The sequence below is a fragment of the Marmota marmota genome, unplaced genomic scaffold (assembly GCF_001458135.2).
Source record: "Marmota marmota marmota unplaced genomic scaffold, marMar, whole genome shotgun sequence".
Classification (NCBI taxonomy): domain Eukaryota; kingdom Metazoa; phylum Chordata; class Mammalia; order Rodentia; family Sciuridae; genus Marmota; species Marmota marmota.
In genome coordinates, this window is record NW_026000019.1 from 29822533 (window position 1) to 29843167 (window position 20635).

The 20635-nt window shown below is 36.5% G+C and overlaps 1 protein-coding gene across 1 annotated transcript; it reads right to left on the minus strand.

Annotated features, from left to right (window-relative positions):
- Positions 1 to 13573: 13573 nt before the first annotated feature.
- Positions 13574 to 14515, minus strand: LOC107147277 (olfactory receptor 10R2-like). Its single transcript, XM_015491665.1, has one exon. It carries the CDS (start codon positions 14513 to 14515, stop codon positions 13574 to 13576), a length of 942 nt encoding a protein of 313 aa, XP_015347151.1.
- Between the last annotated feature and the right edge of the window lie 6120 nt (positions 14516 to 20635).

A 20635-nucleotide genomic window follows, 5' to 3' on the forward strand; every position in this document is an offset into this window, starting at 1 on the left:
ATTTATTTACCTCCTCAGCTCCCATTTCTGAGATTTATGCAGTAGATTATTGTCCACAGAATTTTAGAATAGTGAGATTCAAGGAAAGCAGAAGGTCTGTAAAGAAAGGCAGCTCCATTAGACATTCATTTGCTAATGAGATTTTTCTAATATTCCTTTGTCAAAAAATACTATTTTCAAGTGATGTTTAAGAATGGAAGATGAATGTCCTAAGCCCATTTTTAACAGAGAGCTATGGTCTTTTCTTTTTCTTATCCAGGGAAGATTTCCTAAAGGATTCAGGGATGGTTGATATAGAGGGAGTCAGGACTGTGGTCTCTGGAAAGCTTATTTTGTGGAATTTGGTCGAATTGGTGATGCTCTATTTTATATCCCTCCTAAGCCCCACATTGTATGTATTTTCTATGTTTCTTAACTGGTAAAATCCAATTAAGTCCAGTAGTATCACAACCATTTCTATTTCTAAAAGACTGTATTCCTCTCTTTTCTACCACTGACATCTCCATGCCCCAACCTGTATTCCTACCTCCTCTGCTGAGAATTCTGAGAATTATCCCCCAAAGCATCATGGAAAAATTTCTTCTTTTGTCTCTTATTAGTTATGGCCTCAATATGCTGTTAGATATTTATACTTTTTTAAAACTCCAGGGAGCCATTATTGCAACATTATTTTTGGAACAGTTCCATCTTTCTCACAATAAGCAAAAAAGGATGCAGAAAACATCAAGGATTCAAATCTCACAGGTCCAATAGGGGAAAAAGGAACAGGGGGAAAAAATTGGCATTGGCCATTAGTTGGTTGGTTTTCCAAATTTCTGGCTATCTCATTAGAAACTGAAGGCTGATGCAAACTAAGGAAAGAAAAGTGAATTTGGAAAATGCTGCATTACGAAGGAGGTAGCACAGGGCTGTCTTTTCTGAGGTCTCTCTTAAAAATATATTTTATATTCATATGTTTATTACATATGTGTTACAAACAAATCTGATTTTAGAATATTTTAAGACATGTCTCATTGTTGGAACCCTGGAACTACATCAGGTGTTCAGGGTTTTTTTTTTTTTTTGTATAAAATTCATATTTAGATAATTAAATCATTAGCCCTAACATGAGTATTCTTTTTTAAAATTTGTAATTACTAGTTATACATGACAGTAGAATGTATTTTGACATATTATACCTATATGGAGTATAACTTCCCATTCTTCTGGTTGTACATGATGTGGAGTTACATTGGTTGTATATTCATATATGCACATAGGATAGTAACGTCTCAGTCATTCTATCTTTCCTATTTCTATTCCCTTACCCTTCCCTTTATTTCTCAGGTCTTTCTTGCAAAGGTAAAACTTTTTTTTCTTCCTTTGACTTCACCAGGACAAATAAAGCCATGCTTTATCATTGCCAAAGAAGAAACAAGAGTTTTCCCTTTTAGTCTAGGTTTATTAGAAACCTGCAAATTCACTGCTGCACTAAGTTGAGGAGAATAGGATCACAGGAAGATGCACAGGGGAAAGAGTATTTTTCACTTTCAAAGCTAGAATAATGAAGAACAAACAGTAGAGTTTAGGTTTGGAGATTGCTCATGGAAGTTGTGGAGTATTTAGGTACAAGTCACAGAGGCGATACACTGCTTTTTCCTAACTTTCTAGAAATGGAAAGATTACCTTCCAAGACTCTGTCCCAAGAGGAGGGAATGGAGTAAAGGATCATGGATAAAATATCCTAGATAGCTTGGCTATTGTTTCCAATTATCCTTATTTTTTTCTGCAGGTCTCTGGTAGTCTGAGTCAAAATAGACGAGAGGGGCTGTGAAATCGGAGAAAGAAAAATTAGGTGCCTATTTACAGGTCTGTGCTAGTGTTTGCCTGCCCTGAGTTTGAAATTAGGTTAAAAGTTAAGCTGTCTATTGCTGGAGTCCTGCAACCGTTTTTAGACCTTCAAGTTCTTAGAAATTGTTACTCTTCCTCTGTAGAAGGATACAAAAGAAATCCACCTTCACTGCTCTGTCTTAAGATTTCATGAGTGAGTCACAAGAGGATGGTAGGGAGAACTAAAGGCCCATAGCCACAAACTCTTCCTCCACTTGACTCTATTTGCTATCTGTCAGTGGCTCTCAGCGGCTGCCCTCAGAGCAGCAGAAATTGCCCAAATGACACGATTCCTAACTCAGTCTTTTAAGTTAAATTAATCATTTCCCCCCCCCACTGGAGTACAAACTTGAGTTTCTAATAAACTAGGTATGAAATATTCCATCTCAAGTATTTCAATAGGGTTCATGTATGGAAATAAAGTATAATATTTATTTCTATATCCAGAGAAAGATATATACATTAAATTTTAGCTGAAAATGTCTAGCAATTTTTTTTTTAGATGTTATCCATTATCTCCATTGGCTTCAATCCCCAAGCCATCAATCAGTTCCATACTACTGTCAAAGTGACTTTTTTGCTTTTTCCACATAACCAGGAACTCCTCCCAAATATACCATATGAAAACTGTAAAGTCTAAGTTTCAGTTGTATTTTCTAGCAATCGCTACAGGAAATAAATTCTAATGTGACATAAATAAATTCTAACTGTGACTTATGATAAGTTACCATTTTTTTTGGATTCTAGGAGATAAATGCTCTCAAGAATCTTTATTCCATTGCTTCTCTTTCTCTACCCTAAAGAGTGAAGAAGAGAAAAAAAAATCAGAAATATTGCATTGTATTGAAGACAAAAGAAAAAAAAACAACAGGTGGATGAAAAGATGGTGTATTTCAAAGGGAGAGTTAAAATACTTTTAAATATAAAAATCTTAAAGAAGAAAAAACAATCTCTAATAAGTGATACTAAAAAATATTCTTACACTAAAAATAAATGTATTTGATATAGTAAAAGCAATTGATACTTGGGCATCGATATTACTGTGATGATTAATTTTATGTGTCAATTTGCCTGAACCACAGAGGGCACAGTCACTTGATTAAACCACTCTGTGTTTGTATTAACAATTAGCATTTAAATTCACACACTGAGAAAAAGAGATTGCCTCCCCACTGTAGGTGGGCCTTAACCAATCTGTTGAAAGCTTTTGTAAACAAAAGATCCCTCTTAGGATTCCCTCTACTGCCTGTGTGAGGTGTGATTTTGGGCTCCTATTTTTTTGAACTGAGCCTCAGACTTGAATTTAAACTACATGCTTTCCAGTCTCTTCAGCTTATTGACTGCAGACGGAACTTCTCAGTCCCCATAATTATATGGGCCAATTCTTCATAATCTCTCTCTCCTCTCTCAGTATATATGTATGTATGTATGTGTGTGTGTGTGTGTGTGTGTGTGAGAGAGAGAGAGAGTGTGTGTGTGTAGTACCTTTGATTTTTCACATGAAAGTATTATACGACCTGGCACTCCCACAGGGAAAGGGAATGTATTTTCTTAGAAAACTTATAAGTTCAAGGCAGATATTTTTGGATATGTCTCCACTCAGGGACATTGTATCACTATGCTCAGTCTTGGTTCTTGGATCAACCTCTTAGTAACATCCTCATTTACTATTCGAAAATTGTTCTTCTTAACATGATCTCTGGTCTTATTTTCCTGAACTGATCTCTATTTCTCTCTCCAAAGGATGATCCTTCCCCTCCATGTTTTACTAAGTGTTTTAGCCCCATCTCTAGGATATTATCTGATATATATATATAATAGGGGACAAAATCAAGGTAATTTTTTTTTAATTTTGCCTCTACAGAGAAACAAAATAATAGAAACCTGAGCATTGACACTATATCATAGGAGTTACACAAAGGTATCTGGTGATATTAAGGTATGTTCAGTGTTTCCTTGATATAGATTGCAGTTATCGCTCATTCCTCAAATCAATAATTCCACCAACAGTCTCTTGACTCTTTCAGACTATCCAATAATTTGGAGGTAGGCTGAATTTAATTTTCTTTGTAAAATACTTACAAAATTACATTTCCTACAATAATTTCCAAATGAATCAATGATTAAGAAGGATTAGGAAAAATTTAAATAAAATAATATTTTGTTAATGTTATAAAGTTAAACCAAGGAAAACAGGAATTAAAGAAAAAAAGGAATAAATCTTAGCAGTTCCCTAGTGTACCAATAGTTTTGAAGATAATGACTACACACTGGAAAAGAACCACATTGTACAAGGCACTTGAAGGCCTTTGAGTTACTATAAAAACAGGCAGATTCTGGAATGTAGCCATGATAACATTTTTAATCTGAATGAAAGTCATAATGAATACTCTCTTTAAAAAGGTTAAAACATACAAAACCAGCAAATTTCAAATCAGGGAACAGAGTTCAAAGAAACCAGAGCTGGAGAAAATCCTGGAAATGAAAGATCTAGAGAGAGAAAGGGAACAGAGAGACAAAGTTCCAATTCTATTTATTAGTTTGGCCAAGTATCTGGCTGAACTGTGAACCACATGTGGGTAGAATATATACAAAGAAACCCAGAAGTATGAAATAGTTAAATAAACAAAAGAAATACCATCCAAGAAAACAAGATCTCAATTTGAATCTGACCAAGTTCCTTGCCTGTTAAAACTAAAAAAGACAAATAGTTGCCAAGTTAATATAACAGAATCTTTATATAACATTCACCAAGACCTGATAAAATCTCAAATTATTTCTTATAAGACTAACCATGACATATGGCCCATTCTAAATTAAAGTGATAACTCAATGTAGAGTAGTAGAACACGATTTTTAAAAAATAAGGATCACTGTGCCCACTAGTCCCCAGAGGTCCAAGGAGATCCCAGAGAGGAGGCCTTGATGAAGCAAAAGTGAAGTTCTTGATTTATGTGAGAGAAAAGAATTTCAGCACAGGCTGGTCAGAAACACAGACAAAAAGTTCTTTAGGAAAGCAAAGGCATATCTTGGGGAGAATGTGTGCTATCTCAAGAGTGAGATGCTATGGGGGTCAAGCAAGGGATACACTTCCAAGGGAAAATGTGGGCAATCTACAGAGGAAGAGGCGGCAAACCCCTAGGTGTGGAGTGCTGATATTTACAGAATAGCAGAGGCTGGCCTAGAGGTGGAGCCAGGGCAGATTTACACAATTTCACAGGAGTTTTCCCTGTGCCTGTGCATTACCCTTGTGTTAGTTTTCGCAGTCAAGGGCATGGGTCAAGGGTTTGGGCCTAGGGAGTGGGCTGGGTTGCTCAGGAGTTAGAAGTGTTTATGGGTGTTTTCTGCATTGCAACGACAATTGGGTGCTTCTCTGAATACTCAGTCTATCTTACTTTATCCTGTATCCCCAAATTCCTATCTCACAGTTATACAGAGAATGATGGGCTTACTAGCTGCACCAGCAAAAGAAAATTACTTTTCTTACACATTATTGCAATTCTAAGTTTTGTTTTCTTCTGAACTTTTAATAAAGGAATTTTTATCCCTACAAAAATCATAAATGATAATACTGTCAATAGAATTCTCTGCAGAAACCATGTAGCTGGAAGGAAGTAAGATGATATATTTTCAAGGTGCGAAAAGTAAAAGAAAAAAAAAGTCAACCCGAAAGATGGAAAACAAAAAGAACATCCTAAGTGATTTTGTTGAACTAAGTTTTTGGTGACTAAAAGCAGATCACTAGTTCCTGGGACTTGGGGTGGTAGAGGAGAATAATTGGGAATGAGCATGAGTGACAGAAATACTCTGAATCTTGATCATAGTTATGGTTACACGTATGCACATACTGTCGATATGATACCTCCAGTTACAGGTGACGAGTCCTGCTCCCTCAAATGTTGAAGTTTGAACATTAGAGAAGCATATGGAAGCAAGCATATAAAGCAGGGTTTATTTTAAAAGGGGTAACACAGACTTCCCCCCAGGAGGGAGAAGGGGGCCATGGCTAGTATCCTGGTATCCCCAGAAGCGAGGTCTTCTGTCCTAGGCGTCCTTGGTTCTCCTGCCCTCTTCCCCTATCTTTCTCCTTCCTGCATAAGCGACTAGGCCCGGGAATGCTCAGTGGGAGGGTCAAAAGGTGGGAAACTGGTGGGCTGAAGGGGGAAGGGCAGGATGGTGCAGCCCAGGACACGTATTAACCACCTTATAGCTCTATGTGGGGAGGGGCAATTCTGGGACAGGTTACCTTAGCAACAGGCTGGAGCAGGGGCAGGTTCTTGACAAGGGAGCAGGAAGGGCTCTGAAGGAATTAACATTTCAGTCCCTCAGAGGACAGTCTCCATCTTGCTAGGACTCACTCAAAATCGGCCTGACTGGATCTGACCTGACTCGGTTTACTTATCTATACTGACTGCCTGTCTAATTCTGGCTTCAAAAACATGTCAAATCATGTGCTTAAAATGGATTCCTTTTATTGCATGTGACTCATGTCTAAATACATCTGCTTAAAAGATGAAACAAGCAATCATACAGAAGGGCTAATGCTAAGGAATATCTCTTTAATCGTGGCTTAGGAAAATGTTTCTGAGGGAAGATAGATAATAGAGTTATACATAGATATGTGTGTGTGTGTATGTGTGTGTGTGTATATATATACAGATATATACATAGATATTGGTAGTTATGCATACATATATTTAAACATATACACATATATATTTATATATGTATTCTAAATAAAAGAAAATTATAAGTCAAATTTAATCAATATAAAAAAAAGTTCACTCATATTAAAGGATACTATTGATCCCAGCACTCAGGAGGCTAAGGCAAGTTGATAAGTTAATGAACAGCCTGGGAAACATAGAGAAACCCCATTTCCAAAAAAAAAAAAAAGAAAGAAAGAAAGAAAGAAAGACACTTGAGAAGACAGAACTATGAATACATGTACTTGGAGAGAATTTTGTTTGTTTATGAGCATTCAATTTATTAAATATAAATAACTAAATGCAATAATTTAAAAACGATTTATTAAAATGGGCAGAACCAAGACAATTTCCTAAGAAAACATAGGAAGAGCCAATAGGCAAATGAAAAACTTGTTCAACATAATTAGAAAAAAAGTGTAATACAAAATAAAACTAAATGAGTTACTACTACTATATACCCCTCTAAAATGACAATATGTTAAAAATACACAGCAAAACTACCAGTACTGAAAGTTTAAGAGTCTGTGAAACAACTTGTAGAAGTGACAAATTGCACCCATTCTGGAAAACACTTTGGGTCATAAGGTAGTTAGTTTATATAATACATAGCTACATTATGACCCACAGTGCTACTTCTAGACACATAACAGATAAGAATGAAAACAAATGTTTACAAAAGACTTGCTCAAAACATACTTCTAGCAAGTTTGTTCATAATAGCCATTAGGTAGCAACAAGCAAAATGCCCCTCAGCAGGTAAATGAATAAAGATAGTTTTGCATATTCATTCATGGCAATAGTATGCAGCAATGAGAAGAACAATCTACGCACTGTGAAATGGAGGATTTCTATTGGAATTATATTTTGTGAAGGAAGTTAGACACACCAGAACACATACTACGTTATTGCCTATGAATTTAGTTAAATGAATGGAAATTCAACTACATTGATAAAGATTAACACTGTGTTTTTCTAAGTAAGAAGTCAACTGGAAAGTATCATGAAATAATTTTTTGGAGGGTGTCAGAAATATTGCATTTCTTGATTGGTATTGTAGCTAAGTGGGTATATTTATTTGTGAAACTTCAAAAACTTATATTTAAAATAATTGAATTTTGTCATCATTTCTAGCGATTAGAGAAATGCAAATTAAAAGTACTCTAAGATTTCTTGTCACTCCAGTTAGAATGGCAGTTATCAAAAATACAAGCAATAGTAATTGTTGGCGAGGATGTGGGGAAAAAGGCACACTCAAACATTGTTGCTGGGACTGCAAATTGGTGCAACCACTATGGAAAACAGTATGGAGATTCCTTAGAAAACTTGGGATGGAACCACCATTTGACCCAGCTATCCCTCTCCTTAGTATATTACCCAAAGGACTTAAAAGCAGAATATTATAGTGACGCAGACACATCAATGTTTATAGCAGCTCAATTCACAATAGCTCAACTCTGGAACCAATCTAGATGTCCTTCAATAGATGAATGGATAAATAAAATGCAGCACATTTATATAATGGAATATTACTCAGCCTTAAAGAAGAATGAAATCATGATAGTTTCAGGTAAATGGATGGAACTAGAGAATATCATGCCAAGTGAAATAAGACAATCCCCCCAAACCAAAGGCCAAATGATTTCTCCCATAAGCGGATATTGATCTATAGTGTGTGTGGCAGGTGTGGGTGGGAAGTTGAAGGAACTTTGCATTGTGCAGAGGGGGGTTAGGAAAGGGATTGGGCTGTGGGAATGGGAAGGGCAGTAGAATGAGACAGACACTATTACCCTATATACATGTATGATTAAACTCCTGGAGTGACTCTGCACCACGTACAGCGGGAGGAATGAGAAGCTGTGCTCCGTTTGTGTACAATGTGTCAAAATACACTCTACTGTCATGTGTAACTAACTAGAACAAATTATAAAATTTAACGTAAGAAAATAAGATAAGGAGAGAAGTGAATGCAAAAGGCAAATTGTAAATCTCCCATGGCCATATTTAAAAAAAAATTCTGATCAAGAAACTGTACTCAAAACTCAAAATATAGTATTAAAGTTGAGAAAAGGAAAGACTATGTTTTGATGGTCTTAGTATGATGTGCACAGCCAGAACAAAGAAATCAACAGTCAGGGGTGATAACTTAAAAATTAGTTTGCAGAACCCTACACCACATACGACCACAAGAATGGAATCCTAATTACAATAACTTATACTTAATGTATGTATAGGATGACAAAATGCACTCTAATATCATGTATATCTAAAAAGAATTTAAAAAATTAGATATGCCAACATTCAAAATGAGCCAAGTTGAGAAGTTCCACTCCCAGGTCAACATTCCCAAAATAACACAAGAGGGAGCTCCATGGCTACGAATCTAGGTCTGTTTTCACAGACTGTCCTTCCCTTCTAACAGTAGAAAACCAATCTCATATAAGCATGCATTCTGAAAAAGATCACATACATGTCTTCATGAAGTTATTATAATATAATCAGTAGAATATTTCTAGAAAATCACTGTGTCAGTGTAGTGGAAACCTTGATGTACCCAGACACTCCTTTAGGCAAGGGGCCTTGTCACCCCTGTTTTTGGTAGTGTTTTCAGTAGGGAGACTTCCACATTTTACCAAATACATAGACACCTTGTCCAAAGTGAGCCCTTTTTTTCTGGAGAAAACTCTACCTACGCACAGACTAATGAGGTCCATAAAGCCTCAGCTATTCTTAAAGCATAACCTGGGCCTACTCTGAATGGTTATTCTAGCTACACAGTTCTCTGTTGGCTCAGCCAAGCCTGGCCCTAGAAGTGCATTGAATTTGACTTCTCCCTCTGTCAATATGCCCTGCTCCTGTGTGTTTATTAATAAACACCCTATTTGCCAAGTGTGCTTCCCACAGAATACAACCTGCAAGAGCCCAGAAGATATGAGAACAAAATAAAAGATGAACACTTTAAGCAAACATTTCAAAATGAGTTAAAATAAACTAAAGTGATAGAAACTATGAAATAATAGCAAAGATTGGAATTTAAAAGAATGATTAGAGAAAGAAATGTTTTAAAAGTGGGGGCTAGATCAGGAAGCAGAAATGAAAAGAAAATCATTTCATAAATAAAGTTCAAACTTGGAGGAGCAGAATACTGAATAAATTGACTAGATAAGCCAATCAGGAAAAAAAAGAGAGATATAAAGTGAAAAACAATTCTAAAAATAATAATAGAGAATGTTTTCTGTATGATTCTATTGTGATAATTTGTAATCATAAATGATGATTGGCATGATATCAGATGCCATGAAAGTTGTTTCTTTTGGGGAAGAGAGGGAGAAAAGGAAATGTTTGTAATGCTCTGCTTTTAGACCTATTCATTGTTCACTTTGTGATAATCCTCCCATGTGTCAATTATGATTTGTATGCTTTTCTGTGTGTTTGTGTTTTGATTAAAAAGGTATACATGAAATATTTTTATAGATTCAATATATTTTATATGAGGATAGTAATCATTTTATTTTCTACTCTGAATTTTCTGTATTTCTCCTGAGTTTATTTTTATTTCATGTTTATTCCTCTGTATTTCATGTTCAAGCCTTTTCCGAACGTCCAATAACAGGTGAATGTTTAAATATATTCAAGACCATGGCACATAAAAAGCTTGTTTGAAGTTCTTTGTACATGAGAAATGCCTGTGGAGAAGGGTTAGGCAAAACCATGCTATTTATCTCCCGGAGGAGGTAACCCTTAACCCCCATTGCTTCTCCAGAAAGAGGTGCTCCTGTATTCTGGCTGAGGGGTTTATTCCAGGCATCCACCTGTGGGTGGGAAAGAGGCTGGGGATGCTCCATGCTTTGAGAGCACACAAACAAATGCTTTGTTTGTGGTTGAAGTAGCATTGACTTCTTCCTTGGCTTTGAATGTAGGCTCTCACATGTGCCTCCATTCTGCCCTGTGTCTCTAACCCTAAACTCCTCTGGTTTATTGTCATACAACTAAACCTCTAGTTTTAACTGGGAATGAATGAGACATAGAACAATGCCACTCCAGGGGCACTGCGGTCTATTGTCAGTCTATGGGATTTCTATTATTGGCTTGAGATGAGATTGGTGTAGAAGTTGAATGTAAATGGGAGGCAACCTTTTTGGAGGTGAATATTACTGAGATACACAGGCACACAATCATCGGACAAATCTGTTGGAATAGAAGACACAATAGTTCAAGTTTTTCATTTTGCTGGTAATTTGTTTTCACTTTCACTTGTTTTTATAATCAACAGATAGCATTGTATGTATCATGTACAACAGAATATTTTGAAGTACATATGCAATAGGGAATGATTAAATCCAGCGTACACATGACCTCACATAGTCATCATTTTGTGGCAAGAGCACTTAATATCCACTCTTTGGTATTGAGCAATTTGTTTTGTTTGTTTTTGTTTTGTAATATTTTACCGAAGCATTGTTTTTTGTAGGAAATGGGAAAAGAAAATCTGTTCCTTCACGGCAGTTGTGTGAGATGGATGCACGGATGAAGAAGCTGTGTTGCTTTATTCACATATTAAACCAATATTACTCTTCTCAGTGCCATCTGGGTGGCTCCGTTGTAAAGATGTGCAGTGTGTTGTAAATTGGCCCACTTTTGTTTGGTGTCCCCCCCCCTTTTTAAAAAAATATTTTTTAGTAGTAGATGGACACAATATCTTTATTTATTTATCTTTTTATCTGTTGCTGAGGATCAAACCCAGGGCCTCTCCCATGCTAGGGGAGTGCTCTACCACTGAGCCACAATACCAGCCCCAGGGTCCCCTTTGTGCAGGTGCATTTTCAGATGTCTCTTTTCTGCTAAGAACCCTGCCAATCATCCTTTTTAAAATTTTTTAAAAATGTATAGTTGTTTATCTCCCATGTGCTATCTTCCCCTCTTGAACTTCTTGAATGCTTTCATGTGTTTCTCGTGCCCTTACTATCATGTGAGTGTGTTTATGGGTAGAACATAGATGTTAAATCACAAAAGTTCTAGTTAGCATTTTAAAAAGAAGATGCTATAATATATTCACAAGTTGGTGATGGTAGAAATATAATGAAAAAGCTAATGAGCACAAATGAAGGAAAATATTTTAATTCAGCACAATGAATCCCTGCATGTATTTTACATAATATGTGCCAAATAAATGATGTAATGAAACTAAAAGAATTTAATCAATAAAAACGAATCCATAACATAATTACATCCTTAGTACACATCCAAAAGTTTTAATCGAAGTGAAGTTTCTTTACAAGGCATAATTAAAAAAACAGCCAATAATAGAATTTGTTAAATTATAAAAATAGAACTATGTCAATCACATTGTCCCATTAACACACGACAAAACTGGAAATAAATAGCAGAAGTTACTTAAATACCAGCAAGAAAAATATTCATGATAAATTAACATTCCAGTCCTAGAAAGTATGGGAATCAAGAAGCCTACTGGGGAAAAAAAGTAATGGAGGTGACCACCACTGTACTTATAGAGACAGGTAGTACTGAGATACCTTATTAACTACTGAAGAATAAAAATAAATAAAATGACTTACCTACCAACTGAAGCAAAGGAGAAAAAAATAGGAATAGCGGTAGTAATATTTAAAACAAAAGAAACACAACTTGTGATTTGTATTTATATTTTACTTTGAAAACCTAAATACAATTAATTATTGGGGAGGATACAGTTTTACTACACCTGGAAAAAGAAGTCACACAGGACAAGTGTGTGTCAGTTGCATTCACTGTGTTTTAAAAAGAATATTGGTGAACGGCGGCCTATCCTGAAGACTGTACCCTAGCCGGTGAGCTGTCTGAAATTCAGGACTTGGGTAAAATAAATGGCCCAGATTGTCACCACAACTATCTCAAATAGCTGTAAACCTGGATTATTACTCACTCTATGATACAATACAGAATCTATGAAAGTCCCAGAGGCGAATATCAACTGAGTTGAGGGGAAATAAGAGAAGAGTACAGCAGCAATGGGCATTTTTGTGGAGTAGCTGATTCTCAGTCAGTGTTTCTGGTTTCCCTCGGAGATACTGATAAAGGGATTTCTACACAGGGGAGAGGTAGAAACAGACAAACATCCAAGTCTTTCCTTCTCTAGTGTTACCTAGTCCTATGATCTATTTGAGGCCTGGAAGCTCCCTTTCCTTAATGAATTCAGTGTGGCAGGCCATGCAGACATTTTCAGCCTGAGATGGGACAGGATGGTTGATCATTCTTATCCATTCACTTCTGTGTTACGGAGAGGCTCAAAGGCCTAGTCAGAACAGGCAGCCTGAACTGACTGTTCAAAGAATCTGAATGAAATAGAATCCTCATGGAAATGAGCAAAGCCTTTCATATGAGTCTGACAGTCTATGCAGTTTTCTGTTTTACATATGCTTTTACATCATCTATTAGACACAAACTCCTTGTGAAACAGAAAAGGAAAATTTGATTTTCCTATTTTCCATGTACTAATATTTAGATGCAGAAGAATCATAGATGAAATCATGACGGAACCAATGTTTGATTCTTAACTCATCCAATTACTGTAGGGTAATGTTGCTCTCTGCCACACAGTGCTACTAGCCAAAGGCACCTTCAGGTCTGGAAATCTCATTTTAAACTGGACATAAACTTAAACAAAGTCTAAAATTGGAGATTAAGATAAACAAGACAATTATAGGGCAAGAGATAATGATGGCTAAGACTTTTATGAAAGCTATAAATCTAAAGAAAAAAGAGAAAGAGAATGACAGGTATTCTTTATTGCTATATATGAAAAAGTATCTCCTTTTATCTTTACCCTAATGCTGAGAAGAAAAATTCCCTGATTTACATAGGAAAACACGAAGGCCCAAGATGTCAAAGAACTCATTCAATGCCATAGAGTTCAATGAGTAAACTAGATATTGTCATGACTTTAAAAATTAGTAACACACTTGACCCAAATGTGTGTGCACTGTTGAAAAGTGTTCCTATCATAGTTTCTTAAGAGAAAACCCAGTCTTTCCGATCACTTTCCGAATGGCTAGCTGCACGTCTTTGTTCCGGAGGCTGTATACCATGGGGTTCAACAGTGGGGTGATAATAGTATAAGTCACCGTCACCAGCCTGTCTTTGCCAGATGTATATTTGGATGAAGGTCTCAAATAGACGAAGGAGGCACAGCCGTAGTGAACAATGACCACAATGAGATGGGAAGCGCAGGTGGAGAAGGCTTTGCGCTTGCCCTCAGCCGATGGGATCCTCAGGATGGTGCGAACAATGAAGCCATAGGAGATGCAGATGGAGATCAAGGGTACGACCAGCACCAAGACCCCACAGATGAAGATGACCAGTTCATTGATGTAGGTGTCAGCACAGGCAAGACGGATGACCGGTGAAATATCACAAAAGTAGTGGTTGACCTTGTTGGAGCCACAGAAAGGGAGGATGAAAACCAAAGATGTTCCCACCAGAGATATCAGGAATCCACTAACAATGCAAGTTGCGGCCAGTTGTCCACATACCCTCCAGCTCATGAGAATGGGGTAGTGCAAAGGCTGGCAGATGGCAGCATAGCGATCATAACCCATCACTCCCAGGAGCAGACAGTTGGTGACAGCAAAACCCAGGAAGAAGAACATCTGGGTGGCACAACTCAGGAAGGAGATTGTCCTCAGCACAGACAGCAGGTTGATAAGCATCTTGGGCAGGATGACAATTGTATAGAAGATCTCAGAGGTAGAAAGGATGCCTAAAAAGAAATACATGGGTGTGTGGAGGCTGCGATCCAAGAAGATGACGGAAATGATGGTCATGTTTCCACTCAAGATGATCAGGTAGAGACAGAGAAAGACAACAAAGAGGACAAGCTGCAATTCCCCAAGGCTGGAGAAACCCAGCAGTAGGAACTCGGTGACAGAGGAGGAGTTATCCATGAAGAGTTGCTCCCATGGAATAAAACCAATATGATCAGGTCCAGAAACCTTTCAAATTGGGAATCAGAGAAATTTACCCTCAAAAAGTAGCTGTGCCAGTCTTGTTTGAATGAGAGACAAACAGATATGGGGGGACAGAAAAAATTGTCAACAAGGAATTATTCGAGAATATATATATTTTCTATTAAAAGAAAACCCAGCTTTTCCAATCAGTTTCCAATGGCTAGCTATACACACTTTGTTCCAGAGACTATATACCATGGGGTTCTACAGTGGGCAGTGGAGTGATAATAGTATAATGTGTGTTTATATATATAAACTATATATAGATAACGTGTGTGTGTGTGTGTGTGTGTGTGTGTAAATATAGGAGCCCAAGCTGTTACTCTTCTGCCAATGATTTTAGCCATAAATCTGGGGACACTGTTTATGTAAAATGTGTAGTCACTGGCTCAAATGAAACCAAGTCCCTTCCTTGGAAACTTATGAAATTTTCACTCAATTTTTTTAGTGAATTAATCCTCATAAAAGCCTTTATCTACATTATCATTTCAGAGGGTCAGACCTTTATCCTGATTTCCTGTACTTATGTCAATATACAATAGCACTGACATCGGAGGATTCACATTCCAATACACACACATCCCCTTTTAATGCATCCCTCACTTAGGGAAACATTCCATGGATCTACCTTTGTATTGTTTGTTTTTAAAAGAGGACAGTTCACATTCAGAAATAATTATCTACCCCATTTCTATGCAGTCATCCCCTTAAACTAATTTGGTTTTGAACTGCTGCTAGTTTATGATTGCTCTATAAACTCCTATAAGATACTAGGCCTGATTTCTCCTTACAAAAACACACTGCTAGAATAATTTAGTGCTTCATTAGCATTCACTGGTTGGCCATTTAGTTATACGGCTTACCTTTGATAAACCTGAGATGGAGGGCCACCAGATTGTCACACCCAGGACCTCTGTATAAGTATAAGATACTTCCCCTAACACCTCTAACCCAGTTATCATGGCTGGCATTAGCTTTTATAAATTTTAATCAAAATATTCTTTTCCTCTTTCACCTCCTGTCCAAGTGGGTCCTTAGAACCCATATCTCAATGAAATGTTTCAAAAATACTCCTAGTCACTCAAGCTGTACATTACTAAGAAATGTTAAACTCATTATTTTTTTTCAGCCCTCACATCCAATCTATTTTAAAAAAAAACTTCTAAAATCCATTTCTGTCTTTCCTTTTCTTTTTTTTTTTTTTTTAAAGAAATTAGCTCTTGCCTGAACTATTACAAGACCATTATGAATGGACTCCCTAGACTCTCTTGTCACTCTGAACCATTTCCTATAATACAGGAAGAATTCTGCTTACATAGGACAAATTGGATCATATTAACAAAACTAAATGAGCTTCATTATCTGTAAGATATCCTAGGTGTTTCATAGTCTTCCAAAATCTACCTTTCTACTTTCACATGCACTTTAAGAAAATTTTAACAACCAAGCCATTTTTTCACATTACTTCTAACATCTAGAATTATCCCATGCTTTATTTGTTGTTATTTTCATTCAATTTTGTAGACTTTCTTCAATTTTTAGTTAAAAAAGACTGTACTCATGGAATCTTTCCATACTTTACCTCTGTCTCTAGTTTTCCTTAATAATCATCACAGTTGGGGCTGGGGATATGGCTCAAGTAGTAGCGTGCTTGCTGGCATGTGTGAGGTGCTGGGTTTGATCCTCAGCACCACATAAAAATAAAATAAAGATATTGTGTCCACCTAAAGCTAAAAAATAAATATTTGAAAAAAAATAATCATCACAATTTTACTTGCTTTGCCATTACTATTCTGTCTTTAACTCTGAATTATTATTTGCCAGATACCCAAAACTGCATCTTCCACAAACACAATAGTCCCCAGGATATGATAAGTGTTTGGAAAGTTTTTGAAAAATTAGATGACCAATTTCTCACAATTATTTTAAACTCTCAGATACATGGCATTTGACTTGAGGAATTTCCCAAATTGTTTCCTTAATATAAATTTAGCATGCAATATTAACATTATGTCTTAATATTTTGGGATGAAAAATCTTTCTGACATCATTTTACAAATGAAGACGCAAAAGATCCCTTAAAACCTTCAGCTATCTCATTATCATTTTTGATTACCAAGGGGTCTTCTCCATTATCTCATTAAGCTTTTTTTTATGTGCATTTTAAAATACTTTACTTTCAAGTTTAAACACCTTTGCACATAAATAAACGGCCATTGTTTGTTCTTTTTTCTTAGCAACATTTAATAAAATTTGAAATTTGACTAGAACCAGGAGTTTAATTGCCTTGTTCTAAACTTTTAAATGAACAGGCATACACACCATGCATTTAACTGTTCTTCCTGAAAAATCACCTCTACCTTTCCATTTCTTGCTCTTCTTTTTGGTACCAGTACCTAGGGGGAAACAGAGCTAGCTTATTGGAAAGCAATAATTTTAAAATTTGACACACAAATGAATTACTCGACAATTGCTACTCTTTTCAATTAAGAAATTCAAAGTCCCTAAGTAAAATAAAATGTCACATTCCGTCAAGTCAGAGTTTTAATGCTCTGTGGCAAGGAGGTTTCTTCATTCTTGGAAACCTCCAAGAAATTTATGTGCAAGTTTCTAGGTGAAATTTGCCAAAATTTATATAGCAATAAATAAGGGCTCATGTACATCCCTGTTTTGATGTACATGAGCCCTTATTCATTTTCCAGGAAATCTCCGACTCACATAAGAACACTATTAATTCCACAGAAAAGTATCACCTGAGCCTTTTCTCCTTGGGTAGTTTAGTCTCAATGAATATTACCTGTGGTCTTTCCTGTTCACATTAGCCATGACCTCAATGCCTTGGTTGCTAAAGGAGATCCCCTCCTCCACAGGGGATTACCACACTATGCTCAATATTTATCCATAATTTCTCTAATTAGCAAGTAGAAACATAGATAATACACTGTACAAAATTAGCTGGCCAAAGAGAAGGGCCTTTCTAATACACCATGCAGATTTGTTGACTCCCTTTTAGAAATTCTCTGGGTGCTCATTAGAGAGTTGAAGTTTGCCAGGCACCATTGGTTAAAACAGACACAAGTGTAACTGTCCCCTTTGATTTTCCGTACCCAATGCCTCTATGTTTTCATTCTTATGTTAGAGGAAATGATCTTTATTAGATCATTTCATATGTCCACTTCCAAAATCTGGAAGAGAGGGAAAAAAATACAAAAACCAAAACCAGAGGACAGAATATTAGAATGGGAGAGTCACCATAAATCTTTCAGCACTTAGGAAACAAGTTCATTTGTGTCTGGCATATAGCATGAGTTTGGTAAATATGTGTTCAATAAATTTAAAAAAAAGAAATTTGAGGTTATGGAAGAAAATGTGATAGCATGCTGGTATAGATTTCAGCAACTCTCTGCATATTTTAGGTTGCACAGTTTTTCTTTATGACAGCGAGTCTAGACATTTGAGCTGAGCTAGAAATGGAGTGAATTCTAGACACTCATTGATGTCTCTCTCAGGGGCTCATGTACAATGTCAGAGATGTTGCAAGGATGGAAAAATTAGAATAAAGTCCAAGTTATTAATAAAGGAACTTTTGGCGACTCCCTTATTCTTTAGTTCTACCAGAAATTAAGATAATGGATAGATCTTTGGGAATACTTTACTGAGAAGATTCATCCTTGGGCTTTAACTTTCTCCAGGTACACAAATAATAGTCACACCTTTTTCCCACACTTTTGACTTGTAGAGGTGGTAAATATGCCCCATTCCCTTGAAACTAAGCCAGTTGGGTAACTACATTGATCAACAAATTTTAGCCAAAGTGATGCTATCAAACTTGATGCATAGATTTCGTCAGCTTCTATTTCCTGTTTCTTGGAGCATCCATTTGCTCCCTAGCTGCCATGTTGGAGGAAGTCCTGACAACCCTTTGAGAATCTCTGGTGTGAAGCCAAGGCTCTTGGCCAAAATCTCCAGCTAAGCATACAAATAATAATAACATGAACCAATCAGCCACATAAATAAGTAATCTTAGAAGTAGAACTTTTAGCCCAGTTTAACAATCTAAGCTGAACCTACGTAGAACAGACACAAACAGATACTCCACTGAGTTCCTGCCAACTTGCAGATTTATGTGCAAAATAAATAATTGTTGTTAATTTAAGCAGATAAGATTCCATGTAGTTTGTTATACAGCAATAAATGTTGGGACCAGAATTTGGCATTCAAAAGCATGGTGTGATTGTAATCAAAACTTAAAGCACTTTTTTTATTTTTTGGAACTAATGATATGGAAATCTACAAGGTTTTAAAGGAGTTTGTAGTGGAAAAAATGGAAGGTCCTTGAGGAAACAGTTTTAAAGGTTTAAAAATGAAAGAGTAAAATGTTGTTGGAGTTTGTTAAAAATGATTATTATCCATTGTTGGGAAGGAAGGCAGTAATCTCTAACTGTAGCCTGGAAAATAGTACTTTTAGTAAACTCAGATTTTCTTAGGGAAATTTCTCGTGAGACAATAGAAAAATGACACCAATGGTAAAAGGATATAAAGGGATGATTGAAAGAAGGTGTTTAAATTTTTGATAAGAGTTGAAAGAAACCATAAAGAGTCCAAAAGCTTCTGGGTTTAGAAATAGACGTGTTTCTCATACAAAAATCACCCTCAACAAAGACTCTTCAAGTATGAAATGGTTTCAAGAAAAAGATCAAATTCACAATACTGTCAGGAAACTCTTGCCTCTAAAATAAAGATCGCCAGAATCTGGTTATATGATACTTTGTCAGAAATTTAATGACTAGTAAGATTTCTAAGTATTTTAAAGGCATAAATCTTGGGTTAATTCATATGTCTTTTTTTTTAATTTTTTTTTATATTTATTTTTTAATTATCGGCGGACACAACATCTTTGTTTGTATGTGGTGCTGAGGATCGAACCCGGGCCGCACGCATGCCAGGCGAGCGCGCTACCGATAACTAATTCATATGTCTTTTAAAAAACAATTAAGGAAATTGTCACATCACAGGCTCACAATTGACCCACAATAAAGAAAAAATGTGGATGTGACTGCCATGTACTTCCTTCCTGCTTTTTCAAAAAGGAGTGTGTGTTGCACTTACCCTATGTTTTTCTCAATTATATTTTGGGGTGTCAGGAACAGCAAGTCAGTGGTTGTTTTCGTCAGCTTTTTTCACTGTTAAAAGACCTGACAGGAACAGTTTTAGGGGAGGAAAAGTTTATTTGAGGTCTCACAGTTTCAAAGGTTTCAGTACACAGACAGGCAGCTTCATTCTTCAGGGCTTGAGTTAAGGCTGAACATCGTGAAGGAAGAGTGTGGTATAAGGAAGCAGCTCACATGATGATCAGGAAGCAGAGAGATTCCACTAGCCAGATACAAAATACAAACCCCTGAGACACATCCCCAGGGACCCACCTCCTCCAGCCACAGCCTACACACCTTCAGGTGAATTAATCCCCTGACAGGACTGAGAATTAATTCACTGATTGGGCTAAGGATCTAATGCCCAATCATTCCTCCTCTAAACCTTTTAGCATTGTCTCACATATGAACTTTTGGGGTTATCTTACATCCAAACTCTTACAGTAGTGATATGCCTAAAAATACTAGAAGCTTCCACTTCTTGTATCTTGGAACATTTAATCTTTGAAGCCAGTCACTATGCTGTGAGAAATTCCAAGGAACTCCTTGGAAAGTAGTATGTGGAGAGGAATTGAAACTCACAGCATACAGCTTTATTCAATCTCCTAGCCGTAAGTGGTACCATCTTGCTAGCCATGTAAGTGAGCCAACTTGGAAATAGTTCCTAAAACTAGTCAAGAAGTTGACACAATATGGACCAGAGTTAAGCCATCCTCATAAGTACTCCCCAAATTTATAAGTACAAATAAATGATTATTATTATTTCAAATCACTGAGTTCTAGAGGACATAAGTACTATTGTACTTTCATGTGTTCTGTTTAGTGGGTAGAGGAGTCTCTCTTCATTTGAAGATTTTTATTAGTCATTGATTGCATACTGATCTCTCTCAGGGACACAGATGAAAAT

Excerpts from the sequence above, each read along its gene's own strand:
- LOC107147277 (XM_015491665.1), bottom strand. The coding sequence starts at position 14,515 with ATGGATAACTCCTCCTCTGTCACCGAGTTCCTACTGCTGGGTTTCTCC.